This window comes from Tachyglossus aculeatus, unplaced genomic scaffold (assembly GCF_015852505.1).
Source record: "Tachyglossus aculeatus isolate mTacAcu1 unplaced genomic scaffold, mTacAcu1.pri scaffold_1_arrow_ctg1, whole genome shotgun sequence".
In the NCBI taxonomy this organism is placed as follows: domain Eukaryota; kingdom Metazoa; phylum Chordata; class Mammalia; order Monotremata; family Tachyglossidae; genus Tachyglossus; species Tachyglossus aculeatus.
In genome coordinates, this window is record NW_024044915.1 from 1,517,230 (window position 1) to 1,529,763 (window position 12,534).

Here is a 12,534-nt window from a genome sequence, read left to right on the forward strand (position 1 = left end):
AGAGTGATAAATCTGTACAAACATATCTGCAGGTGCCGTGGGGAGGGGAAGGAGGAGAGGAGAAAGGGGGATCAGTGTGGGAAGGCCTCCCGGAGGAGGTGAGCTCTCGGTAGGATTTTGAAGGGAGGAAGAGAGCTTGGTTGATGGATTTGAGGAGGAAATCCGGGCCGGGCCGGGCGAGAACGAGGCCCGGTGAGGAGGTGAGCGGCGGCGGCCGAGGAGCGGAGGGTGCGGGCCGGGCCGCGGAAGGACAGAGGCGAGGGGAGGAAAGATGGGGGCGAGGGGCTGGACGCCCTAGAAGCCCAGAGGGAGGAGGTTTGGGCTCGGTGCCTAGGTTGACGGGCAGCCCGATGTCTCAGAGCCGACGGAAAGGAGACTGTGAGCCCCCCTTGGGACCGCCTGATCACCTTGCAACCTCCCCAGCGCTTAGAACAGTGCTTTCATAGTAAGCGCTTAATAAATGCCATCATTATTATTATTAGTAGTAGTAGTAAGTGCTCAATAAATACGATTGAGTGACTGAATGAGTGACTTTGGGCTTCTCTGGGCCTCAGTTCCCTCATCTGGAAGATGGGGTGAAGACTGCGAGCCCCTCGTGGGACCGCCTGATCACCTTGCAACCTCCCCAGCGCTTAGAACGGTGCTTTAAGAGTAAGCGCTTAATAAATGCCATCATCATTATTATTAGTAGTAGTAAGCGCTCAATAAATACGATTGAGTGACTGAATGAGTGACTTTGGGCAAGTCACTTTGCTTCTCTGTGCCTCAGTTCCCTCATCTGGAAGATGGGGATGAAGACTGCGAGCCCCTCGTGGGACCGCCTGATCACCTTGCAACCTCCCCAGCGCTTAGAACAGTGCTTTCATAGTAAGCGCTTAATAAATGCCATCATTATTATTAGTAGTAGTAGTAAGCGCTCAATAAATACGATTGAGTGACTGAATGAGTGACTTTGGGCAAGTCGCTTCGCTTCTCTGGGCCTCAGTTCCCTCATCTGGAAGATGGGGATGAAGACTGCGAGCCCCTCGTGGGGCCGCCTGATCACCTTGCAACCTCCCCGGCGCTTAGAACGGTGCTTTAAGAGTAAGCGCTTAATAAATGCCATCATCATTATTATTAGTAGTAGTAAGCGCTCAATAAATACGATTGAGTGACTGAATGAGTGACTTTGGGCAAGTCACTTTGCTTCTCTGGGCCTCAGTTCCCTCATCTGGAAGATGGGGATGAAGACTGCGAGCCCCTCGTGGGGCCGCCTGATCACCTTGCAACCTCCCCGGCGCTTAGAACGGTGCTTTAAGAGTAAGCGCTTAATAAATGCCATCATCATTATTATTAGTAGTAGTAAGCGCTCAATAAATACGATTGAGTGACTGAATGAGTGACTTTGGGCAAGTCACTTTGCTTCTCTGGGCCTCAGTTCCCTCATCTGGAAGATGGGGATGAAGACCGCGAGCCCCTCGTGGGGCCGCCTGATCACCTTGCAACCTCCCCGGCGCTTAGAACGGTGCTTTAAGAGTAAGCGCTTAATAAATGCCATCATCATTATTATTAGTAGTAGTAAGCGCTCAATAAATACGATTGAGTGACTGAATGAGTGACTTTGGGCAAGTCACTTTGCTTCTCTGGGCCTCAGTTCCCTCATCTGGAAGATGGGGATGAAGACTGCGAGCCCCTCGTGGGACCGCCTGATCACCTTGCAACCTCCCCAGCGCTTAGAACGGTGCTTTAATAGTAAGTGCTTAATAAATGCCATCATCATCATTATTATTATTAGTAAGCGCTCAGTAAATACGATTGAGTGACTGAATGAGTGACTTTGGGCAAGTCACTTCGCTTCTCTGTGCCTCAGTTCCCTCATCTGGAAGATGGGGATGAAGACTGCGAGCCCCTCGTGGGACCGCCTGATCACCTTGCAACCTCCCCAGCGCTTAGAACGGTGCTTTAAGAGTAAGCGCTTAACAAATGCCATCATCATTATTATTAGTAGTAGTAAGCGCTCAATAAATACGATTGAGTGACTGAATGAGTGACTTTGGGCAAGTCACTTCGCTTCTCTGGGCCTCAGTTCCCTCATCTGGAAGATGGGGATGAAGACTGCGAGCCCCTCATGGGGCCGCCTGATCACCTTGCAACCTCCCCGGCGCTTAGAACGGTGCTTTAAGAGTAAGCACTTAATAAATGCCATCATTATTATTAGTAGTAGTAGTAAGCGCTCAATAAATAGGATTGAGTGACTGAATGAGTGACTTTGGGCAAGTCACTTCGCTTCTCTGGGCCTCAGTTCCCTCATCTGGAAGATGGGGATGAAGACTGCGAGCCCCTCGTGGGACCGCCTGATCACCTTGCAACCTCCCTGGCGCTTAGAACGGTGCTTTAAGAGTAAGCACTTAATAAATGCCATCATTATTATTATTAGTAGTAGTAAGCGCTCAATAAATACGATTGAGTGACTGAATGAGTGACTTTGGGCAAGTCACTTCACTTCTCTGGGCCTCAGTTCCCTCATCTGGAAGATGGGGATGAAGACTGCGAGCCCCTCATGGGGCCGCCTGATCACCTTGCAACCTCCCCAGCGCTTAGAACAGTGCTTTAATAGTAAGCGCTTAATAAATGCCATCATCATTATTATTAGTAGTAGTAAGCGCTCAATAAATACGATTGAGTGACTGAATGAGTGACTTTGGGCAAGTCACTTTGCTTCTCTGGACCTCAGTTCCCTCATCTGGAAGATGGGGATGAAGACTGCGAGCCCCTCGTGGGACCGCCTGATCACCTTGCAACTTCCCCAGCGCTTAGAGCAGGGCTTTAAGAGTAAGCGCTTAATAAATGCCATCATCATTATTATTATTATTAGTAAGCGCTCAATAAATACGATTGAGTGACTGAATGAGTGACTTTGGGCAAGTCACTTCACTTCTCTGTGCCTCAGTTCCCTCATCTGGAAGATGGGGATGAAGACTGCGAGCCCCTCGTGGGGCCACCTGATCACCTTGCAACCTCCCCAGCGCTTAGAACGGTGCTTTAAGAGTAAGCGCTTAATAAATGCCATCATCATTATTAGTAGTAGTAGTAAGCGCTCAATAAATACGATTGAGTGACTGAATGAGTGACTTTGGGCAAGTCACTTCGCTTCTCTGTGCCTCAGTTCCCTCATCTGGAAGATGGGGATGAAGACTGCGAGCCCCTTGTGGGACAACCTGATCACCGTGTATCCTCCCCGGCACTTAGAACGGCACTTCGCACCTAGTAAGCGCTTAACAAATGCCATTATTATTATTATTATTATTATTATTATTATTGTTATTATTAGAAGTGGTAGACACGCTCGCCGCCGTCCACAGGGCCGCAGCCCTTCGTGGGAGGCGGACCCCCGAGATCCGTAAGACGCGCCAAAAGTTTGTAAGTAAAGCCGGTCTCGGCCAGGGCCGGCAAACGAGGCGGGAAGCCGCCTGCCGCCATCCGTCTGCGGAAAAATGATTTAACTGACGATGGAGTGGATTGGGAAATCTCAGAGGTCAGCGGTCCGGCGCGTTCCAGTTGAGCGGAGAAAGGAAAGTCTCCCCCGCCCGCCGCGCCCCGCCGTACTCTTCCTGCCACTTAGCGCACGCGGAATTTTGGAACGGGCCCGAACGTAAATAATGGGAAAGCCCTTAACTGAGAATATTTATAATAATGATAATAATAATGGCATTTATTAAGCGCTTACTATACGCAAAGCACTGTTCTAAGTGCTGGGGAGGTTCCAAGGTGATGAGGTGGTCCCACGTGGGGCTCACAGTCTTAATCCTCGTTTTCCAGATGAGGGAACCGAGGCCCAGAGAAGTGAAGTGACTCGCCCAAAGTCACCCAGCTGAAGGCCCGAGCTGGAGGTCTCCGGGCCTCGCGGTCTTCCGGCCGTCGTGATTTTGGGAAACCCGAACGATCCTAATCCGCGTAAAGCTGTCGGGCGGCTTCGGGATGTACGCCGCCCGCCGCAGCGCCGACCTGCTTTCTTTTAGACCGTGAGCCCGCTGTTGGGTAGGGACCGTCTCTATATGTTGCCAACTTGGACTTCCCAAGCGCTTAGTACAGTGCTCTGCACACAGTAAGCGCTCAATAAATGCGATTGATTGGAGGACTCGCCCTGTGCGGGGAAAGAGAGTCTGGACTGGCCCGGCAGCCGGGCCTCGCTGCGTGTCTTCGTCACCCGGCGGCTTTTATCGCCCAAATCGAAAGTCTTCCAAGACGTTTAAAGTAAACAGCCATCACAGTGTCTGGGAGTATTTACTAAATAAGCGGGGCCGTCAGATGGCCGAGGGCCCCGACGTTGGGCCTGCCACGGCGGGGCTGGGGAGGGAGCCGGCTTCTCCCGCCCGTCTCCGGGGCCTTTCCGTTGCTCCGTAAAATAATAATAATAATAATAATAATGATGGTATTTGTTAAGCGCTTACTATGTGCCGAGCACTGTTCCAAGCGCTGGGGAGATACAAGGTGATCGGGTTGTCCCACGGGGGGCTCACAGTCTTCATCCCCGTTTTACAGGAACTGAGGCTCAGAGAAGTGAAGTGACCTGCCCCAAGTCACACAGCTGATAAGTGGCAGAGCTGGGATTTGAACCCATGACCTCTGACTCCAAAGCCCGGGCTCTTTCCACTGAGCCACGCTGCTTAGGGGGATGAAGACGGGGAGCCCCACGCGGGACCACCCGATGGCCTCGTATCGCCCCCGGTGCTTGGAACAGTGCTTCGCCCATAGTAAGCGCTCGACAAATACTCTCGTTATTATTATCTGTAGTTTATTTATATCCACGTCTGTCTCCCCCTCTAATCAATCAACCGTATTTATTGAGCGCCTACTGTGTGCAGAGCACTGGACTAAGCGCTTGGGAAGTACAAGTTGGCCACATATAGAGACAGTCCCTACCCAACAGTGGGCTCACAGTCTAGAAGATAATAATGGCATTTATTAAGCGCTTACTATGTGCAAAGCACTGTTCTAAGCGCCGGGGAGGTTCCAGGGTGATCGGGTTGTCCCACAGGGGTCTCCCAGTCGTCACCCCCGTTTTCCAGATGAGGGAACTGAGGCCCAGAGAAGTGACTTGCCCACGGTCACCCAGCTGACGATTGGCGGAGCCGGGATTTGAACCCGTGCCCTCGGACTCCCAAGCCCGGGCTCTTTCCACTGAGGCACGCTGCCACTATGCGCAAAGCACTGTTTCAAGCGCCGGGGAGGTTGCAAGGTGGACAGGTTGTCCCACGGGGGGCTCCCAGCCTTCACCCCCATTTTCCAGATGAGGGAACTGAGGCCCAGAGAAGTGACTTGCCCACGGTCACCCAGCTGACGATTGGCGGAGGCGGGATTTGAACCCGTGACCTCGGACTCCCAAGCCCGGGCTCTTTCCACTGAGCCACGCTGCTTCTCTACGGGGACAACCCAGTCCCTGTCCCACCTGGGGCTCACTTGTTCATCCATGTACTAAGAGAAGCAGGGTGGCTCAGTGGAAAGAGCCCGGCCTTTGGAGTCCGAGGTCAGGGGTTCGAATCCCGGCTCCGCCAACTGTCCGCCGTGTGACTTTGGGCGAGTCACTCAACTTCTCTGGGCCTCAGTTCCCTCACCTGGAAAATGGGGATGAAGACTGGGAGCCCCCCGTGGGGCAACCCGCTCACCTTGTAACCTCCCCAGTGCTTAGAACAGTGCTTGGCACATAGTAAGTCGCTCAACTTCTCTGGGCCTCAGTTCCCTCATCTGGAAAATGGGGATGAAGACTGGGAGCCCCCCGTGGGACAACCTGATCACCTTGTAACCTCCCCAGCGCTTAGAACGGTGCTTTGCACATAGTAAGCGCTTAATAAATGCCATTGTTATTATTATTATTATTATTATCATTATTATTATTATTATTATTATTATTATTATTATCCCGGCTCCACCATTTGTCAGCTGGGTGACTTTGGGCGAGTCACTCAACTTCTCTGGGCCTCAGTTCTCTGATCTGGAAAATGGGGATGAAGACTGAGAGCCCCCCGTGGGGCAACCCGATCACCTTGTAACCTCCCCAGTGCTTAGAACAGTGCTTGGCACATAGTAAGTCGCTCAACTTCTCTGGGCCTCAGTTTCCTCATCTGGAAAATGGGGATGAAGACTGGGAGCCCCCCGGCGGAGCAACCCGATCACCTTGTATCCTCCTCAGTGCTTAGAACAGTGATTTGCACATAGTAAGTCACTCAACTTCTCTGGGCCTCAGTTCCCTCATCTGGAAAATGGGGATGAAGACTGGGAGCCCCCCGCGGGGCAACCCGATCACCTTGTAACCTCCCCAGTGCTTAGAACGGTGCTTTGCACATAGTAAGCGCTTAATAAATGCCATTATTATTATTATTATTATTATTATTATTATTATTATCCCGGCTCCGCCATTTGTCAGCTGGGTGACTTTGGGCGAGTCACTTCACTTCCCTGGGCCTCAGTGACCTCATCTGGAAAATGGGGATGAAGACTGGGAGCCCCCCATGGGACAACCTGATCACCTTGTATCTTCCCCAAGCAGCGTGGCTCAGTGGAAAGAGCCCGGGCTTTGGAGTCAGAGGTCAAGGGTTCGAATCCTGACTCCGCCACATGTCTGCTGTGTGACCTTGGGCAAGTCGCTTAACTTCTCTGAGCATCAGTTACCTCATCTGGAAAATGGGGATTAAGACTTTGAGCCCCACGTGGGACAACTTGATCACCTTCTGTCCCCCCCCCCCCCCAGCGCTTAGAACAGTGCTCTGCACATAGTAAGCGCTTAACAAATGCCATCATTATTATTTTATTATTATTCCCCGGCGCTTAGGATGGTGCCTGGCACATGACAAATACCATAATTGTTATTATTATTGTTATTATAAAGTCTCCAGCTTTCCTCAATCCGCCCCCCGCAATCCCGGTACCCTTTGGGGGGTGACAGTGCTCAGCGTTTAGAACAGTGCTTTAAACATAGTAAGCGCTTAAGAAATACTGTCATTATTATTCCAGCGCCTAGAACAGCGCTCGGGACATAGTAAGCTTAGAACAGCGCTCAGCACATAGTAAGCGCTTAACAAATGCCATCATTATTATTGCAGCGCTTAGAACAGCGCTCGGCACATAGTAAGCGCTTAACAAATACCATCATTATTATTCCAGCGCTTAGAACAGCATTTGGCACATAGTAAGCGCTTAACAAATACCATCATTATTATTCCAGCGCTTAGAACAGCGCTCGGCACATAGTAAGCGCTTAACAAATACCATCATTATTATTTCAGCGCTTAGAACAGCGCTCGGCACATAGTAAGCGCTTAACAAATACCATCATTATTATTTCAGCGCTTAGAACAGCGCTCGGCACATAGTAAGCGCTTAACAAATGCCATCATTATTATTGCAGCACTTAGAACAGCGCTCGGCACATAGTAAGCGCTTAACAAATACCATCATTATTATTCCAGCGCTTAGAACAGCACTCGGCGCATAGTAAGCGCTTAACAAATACCATCATTATTATTGCAGCACTTAGAACAGCGCTCAGCACATAGTAAGCGCTTAACAAATACCATCATTATTATTCCAGCGCTTAGAACAGCACTCGGCACCTAGTAAGTGCTTAACAAATATCATCATAATCATTCCAGCGCTTAGGACAGTGCTTGGCACATAGTAAGCGCTTAACAAATACCATCATTATTATTTCAGCGTTTAGAACAGCGCTCGGCACATAGTAAGCGCTTAACAAATACCATCATTATCATTCCAGCGCTTAGGACAGCGGTCGGCACATAGTAAGCGCTTAAAACAAAAACCAAACCATCATTATCATTAAGTGACTTGCCCCAGGTCCCACAGCTGACAAGTGGCAGTGGCGGGATTAGAACTCACGACCTCTGACTCCCAAATCCGCCCTCTTTCCACGAAACCAAGCGTGGCTCGGAAGAGATGAGTGTCGAGGTAGAGCGTGAAAGATCCCTTCGGGCGGGAACCACCTGGAAGGCCGCAGCGTAGAAGCAGCGTGGCTCAGTGGAAAGAGCCCGGAGGTCTTGGGTTCAAATCTCGGCTCCGCCGACGGTCAGCTGTGTGACCTTGGGCAAGTCGTTTCACTTCTCTGGGCCTCAGTGACCTCATCTGGAAAATGGGGATGAATATTGGGAGCCCCACGTGGGACAACCCGATCGCCTTGCGGCCTCCCCAGCGCTTAGAGCGGTGCTTTGCACGTAGTAAGCGCTTAATAATCAATCAATCAGTCGTATTTATTGAGCGCTTACTGTGTGCTGATGATAAGTGCCGTCGTTATCATTATTATCTGCCCAGAGCGATCCGGGACTTCCCCGTTTCCGTATCTTTCAGGGGTCGGCTGCAGAGGCTGATTCGGGACCAGCCGGGAACCGCTTCCCAGAGGTAAAGGAATCCAGAACGGGCCGCTCCGGAGGGGGGATGAATGGTGGGATCCAAAAGGAGCCTTCGGACCAGAAAAGGGCGGCCGACGGGAAAGACGGAGGGGCGAAACCCCGAGACCATGGCGCCCGGGACGGCGGAGACGGGATCGTACAGAACCATCGCCGCTCGCCTCCGGGGACCGACGGGAAAAACGGTAAGTCCCTTAATTTTCGTCTTTCGGAGCGGAGCGGGAAACCGGACCTGCCGTCGTTTACCCGCGAGCGGTCTCCACGTAGCGGAAGTCGGAGGGCCGCCCGGATCTTTCCGTCGGGAAGGGGTTCTCTATCCAGTCTGGTCGTGTAGCGTTTTCCGCCCTCGGTCTCCCGGGATTGTCCCGGCTTAAACTGTATCGAAAGAGATGCCGGGGACTCGGTCGTACCGAAGGAGGTGGCGGGGCTTGGATCGTACCAAAAGAGGGCCCGGGGCTCACGTCATCGTTTAGCCGATGAGTAGCTTCGCCTTGTTCCCGGGAATGCCGGGATGTGAACTCCCAATTCTGGGAAGGCCTAGATTTACAGATACAATAATCTCCTCCGGCCCTTCCCCCTGAAATTTTTCCTTGCCACGGACTCCGGCTTCCCTCCTGATTTTGGGAATCACTCCGTTCGTCTCCCCCCGACCCCGCAACCGCAGAAAGACGAAGGTCCTTCGGAAGGAGGAGCCCGGGACTCGGCGGGATGGGCAGGCCGGACGCCGCGTGCCGGGATGACGGAAAGGAAGGGGCGTCGGGGTGGGAGGGGATCCTTTTTTTTAAAGGATTCGGTCTCCGAACCGTCGGAAAATGAGAATCGGTGATGGCGGAAACGGGGGCCGAATTTGGATTTGAATCGGAACTATTCCAAGCGCCGAATCGCAGCGCTTTGCACCTAGTAAGCGCTTAATAAATGCTGGGATTGTTATCGAGGGAAGCGCCATTCTTAAATGTTGCCAACTTGGCCTTCCCAAGCGCTTAGTCCAGTGCTCTGCACACAGTAAGCGCTCAATAAATACGATTGAATGAATGAAATGTCGTGCCGTCAGCTGAGATGACGCTGAGTCCGACGCGCGGCCCGTATTCGGGGCTGTTATCGGTATTATTATTATTATTTTTTCGGGAGGCAGGCCCCGATCCCGGGCAAGCCCCTTTGGAGGGCGGAACGGCGGGGCTTCCCCCACCCCGCGTTTTCCCGTCGGCCCGTCCCATCCCGGAGTCGCGCCCGAGACGGTCGGAGAGGAGAACGCCGGAGTCGGCATCGCAGTCCAAACAGTTGTGGGGTTGCGGCTGAACGGGACATTCGCGTTGCAGTCTAAATAGTCTGAGGGCCTGACCGCAACCAAGGAATTTCCTCGGGAGTTAAAGGAACAAAAACTCTGTCCCCCGGGGGCGGAGGAGTTGCTCAGGCCGGGATCATCCTCCCTCTGGCCGTCGGGCCGGTCATCGAAGCCTCGTTAATAAAGTGGGACCGGCCGGGCCGGGCGGGAATTCCTCTCGAGCCGCGGAACCCGGCGGCTCCGGGCCCTCGGGATGCCCCGGGGACGTCCTCCTTTGGATTATTATTATTATTATTATTATGGCATTTATTAAGCGCTTACTATGTGCAAAGCACTGTTCTAAGCGCTGTGGAGGTTACAGAGTGATCAGGTTGTCCCACGTGGGGCTCACGGTCTTAACCCCCATTTTCCAGATGAGGGAACTGAGGCGCAGAGAAGTGAAGTGACTTGCCCAGAGTCACCCAGCTGACAATTGGCAGAGCCGGGATTTGAACCCGTGACCTCTGACTCCAAAGCCCGGGCTCTTTCCACTGAGCCACGCTGCTTCAATCAATCAATCAATCAATCGTATTTATTGAGCGCTTACTGAGTGCAGAGCACTGTGCTAAGCGCTTGGGAAGTCCAAGTTGGCAACACAGAGAGACGGTCCCTACCCAACAGTGGGCTTACAGTCTAAAAGGGGGAGACGGAGAACAAAACCAAACATACTAACAAAATAAAATAAATAGAATAGATAGGTACGAAGTCGGGGCGCAGCCGAGAGGACACCCCTGTTCCCCTCCGCCGCCCGCTCCGGGATCCCAGCGCCAACCGGGATGGGGTCCCGGGCCCCGGCGCTCCCGGGTTTCGGCCGGGAATAGCGAGCCGATTTTCCGCCCGGACCGGTCCGTGGCGGCGGCGGCCGTCTTCCTAATGTGCAGCGAGGGCCCACGGGAGGTGATGATGATAATAATGATGATGATGGCATTCATTAAGCGCTTACTATGTGCAGAGCACTGTCCTAAGCGCCGGGGAGGTTCCAAGGTGATCGGGTTGTCCCACTGGGGGCTCCCAGTCTTGATCCCCATTTTCCAGATGAGGTAACTGAGGCCCAGAGAAGTGAAGTGACCCGCCCACAGTCACACGGCTGACAATCGGCGGAGCCGGGATCTGAACCCATAATAATAATAATAATAATAATGGTATCTATTAAGCGCTTATTCTGTGCCGAGCACTGTTCTAAGCGCTGGGGGGATACAAGGTAATCAGGCTGTCCCACAGGGGCATCCCCATTTTCCAGATGAGGGAACCGAGGCCCACAGAGTCACACAGCCGACAATCGGCGGGGCTGAGATTCGAACCCATGACCTCCGACTCCAAAGGGGAGACAGGCATGGAAGTTAATACAGTCCCGGGAAAAGGCAGGGTCTAAAGTTGTGTATATAACTGCCGTATCAAGTTTTTAAAGATTACGGATCCAAGTACTTCAGTGACAGAGAGGAGAAGAAGTAGGGGATTTGAGGGCTTAGTCGGGGAAGACATCTTGGAGGAGATGTGATTTTAAGACGGCTCCGAAGGTGGGGAGAGGGGCCATCTGTCGTATGAGCGCTTAGAACAGTGCTTTGCACATAGTAAGCGCTTAACCAATGCCATTATTGTTGTCCTTAGAGGACCAAAGTGGGACAGTTGGGTTGTCGTAGAAATCGGAACGGTAAGGGAAGGTAAATCAGAACGAGAAGCAGCGCGGCTCAGCGGAAAGAGCCCGGGCTTTGGAGTCCGAGGTCGTGGGTTCCGATCCCGGCTCCGCCGATCGTCAGCTGGGTGACTTTGGGCAAGTCGCTTCACTTCTCTGGGCCTCAGTTCCCTCATCTGGAAAACGGGGATCAAGACTGGGAGTCCCCTGTGGGGCGACCTGATTACCTTGTATCCCCCCAGCGCTTATAACAGTGCTTGGCACATAGTAAGTGCTTAATAAATACCTCCTTCCCTTCCCCACAGCACCTGTATATATGTATATATGTTTGTACATATTTATTACTCTATTTATTTATTTATTTTATTTGTACATATCTATTCTATTTATTTATTTTGTTAGTATGTTTGGTTTTGTTCTCTGTCTCCCCCTTTTAGACTGTGAGCCCACTGTTGGGTAGGGACTGTCTCTAGATGTTGCCAATTTGTACTTCCCAAGCACTTAGTACAGTGCTCTGCACATAGTAAGCGCTCAATAAATACGATTGTTGATGATGATGATGATTATGGGTTCAGATCCCGGCTCCACCGATTGTCAGCCGTGTGACTTTGGGCAAGTCACTTCACTTCTCTGGGCCTCAGTGACCTCATCTGTAAAATGGGGATGAAGACTGTGAGCCCCACGTGGGACAACCTGATCACCTTGTATCTACCCCAGCGCTTAGAACAGTGCTTTGCACATAGTAAGCGCTTAACAAATACCATCATTATTATTATTCTGTAAAATGGGGATGAAGACTGTGAGCCCCCAGTGGGACAACCTGATCACCTTGGAACCTCCCCTGCGCTTAGAACAGTGCTTGGCACGTAGTAAGCGCTTAATAAATGCCATCATTATTATTATTCTTATTAAGGTAGGAATCGGCAAGGTGATTGAGTGCTTGACTCAATCCCTCTAGACTGTAAACTCATTGTGGGCAGGGACTACAGTTGTATCTGTTACATTGTCATAGCGTACCCTCCCAAGCGCTTAGTACAGTGCTCTGCACACAGTAAGCTTTGCAGTCAGGGGGCATGGGTTCAAATCCCAGCTTGGCCAATTGTCAGCTGGGTGACTTTGGGCAAGTCACTTCGCTTCTCTGGGCCTCAGTTCCCTCATCCGGAAAATGGGGGATTAAGACCGTG

General features: G+C 51.8%; 1 protein-coding gene across 1 annotated transcript in view; it reads left to right on the forward strand.

Annotated features, from left to right (window-relative positions):
• Window positions 1-8,353: 8,353 nt before the first annotated feature.
• MYOCD (myocardin) overlaps window positions 8,354-12,534 on the forward strand; it is a 291,154-nt gene continuing 286,973 nt past the window's right edge. The window contains exon 1 of the mRNA XM_038742905.1: window positions 8,354-8,581. Within this exon, the coding sequence (XP_038598833.1) occupies window positions 8,425-8,581 (157 nt within the window). The 5' untranslated portion in view covers window positions 8,354-8,424. The remainder of the gene's footprint in view (window positions 8,582-12,534) is intronic.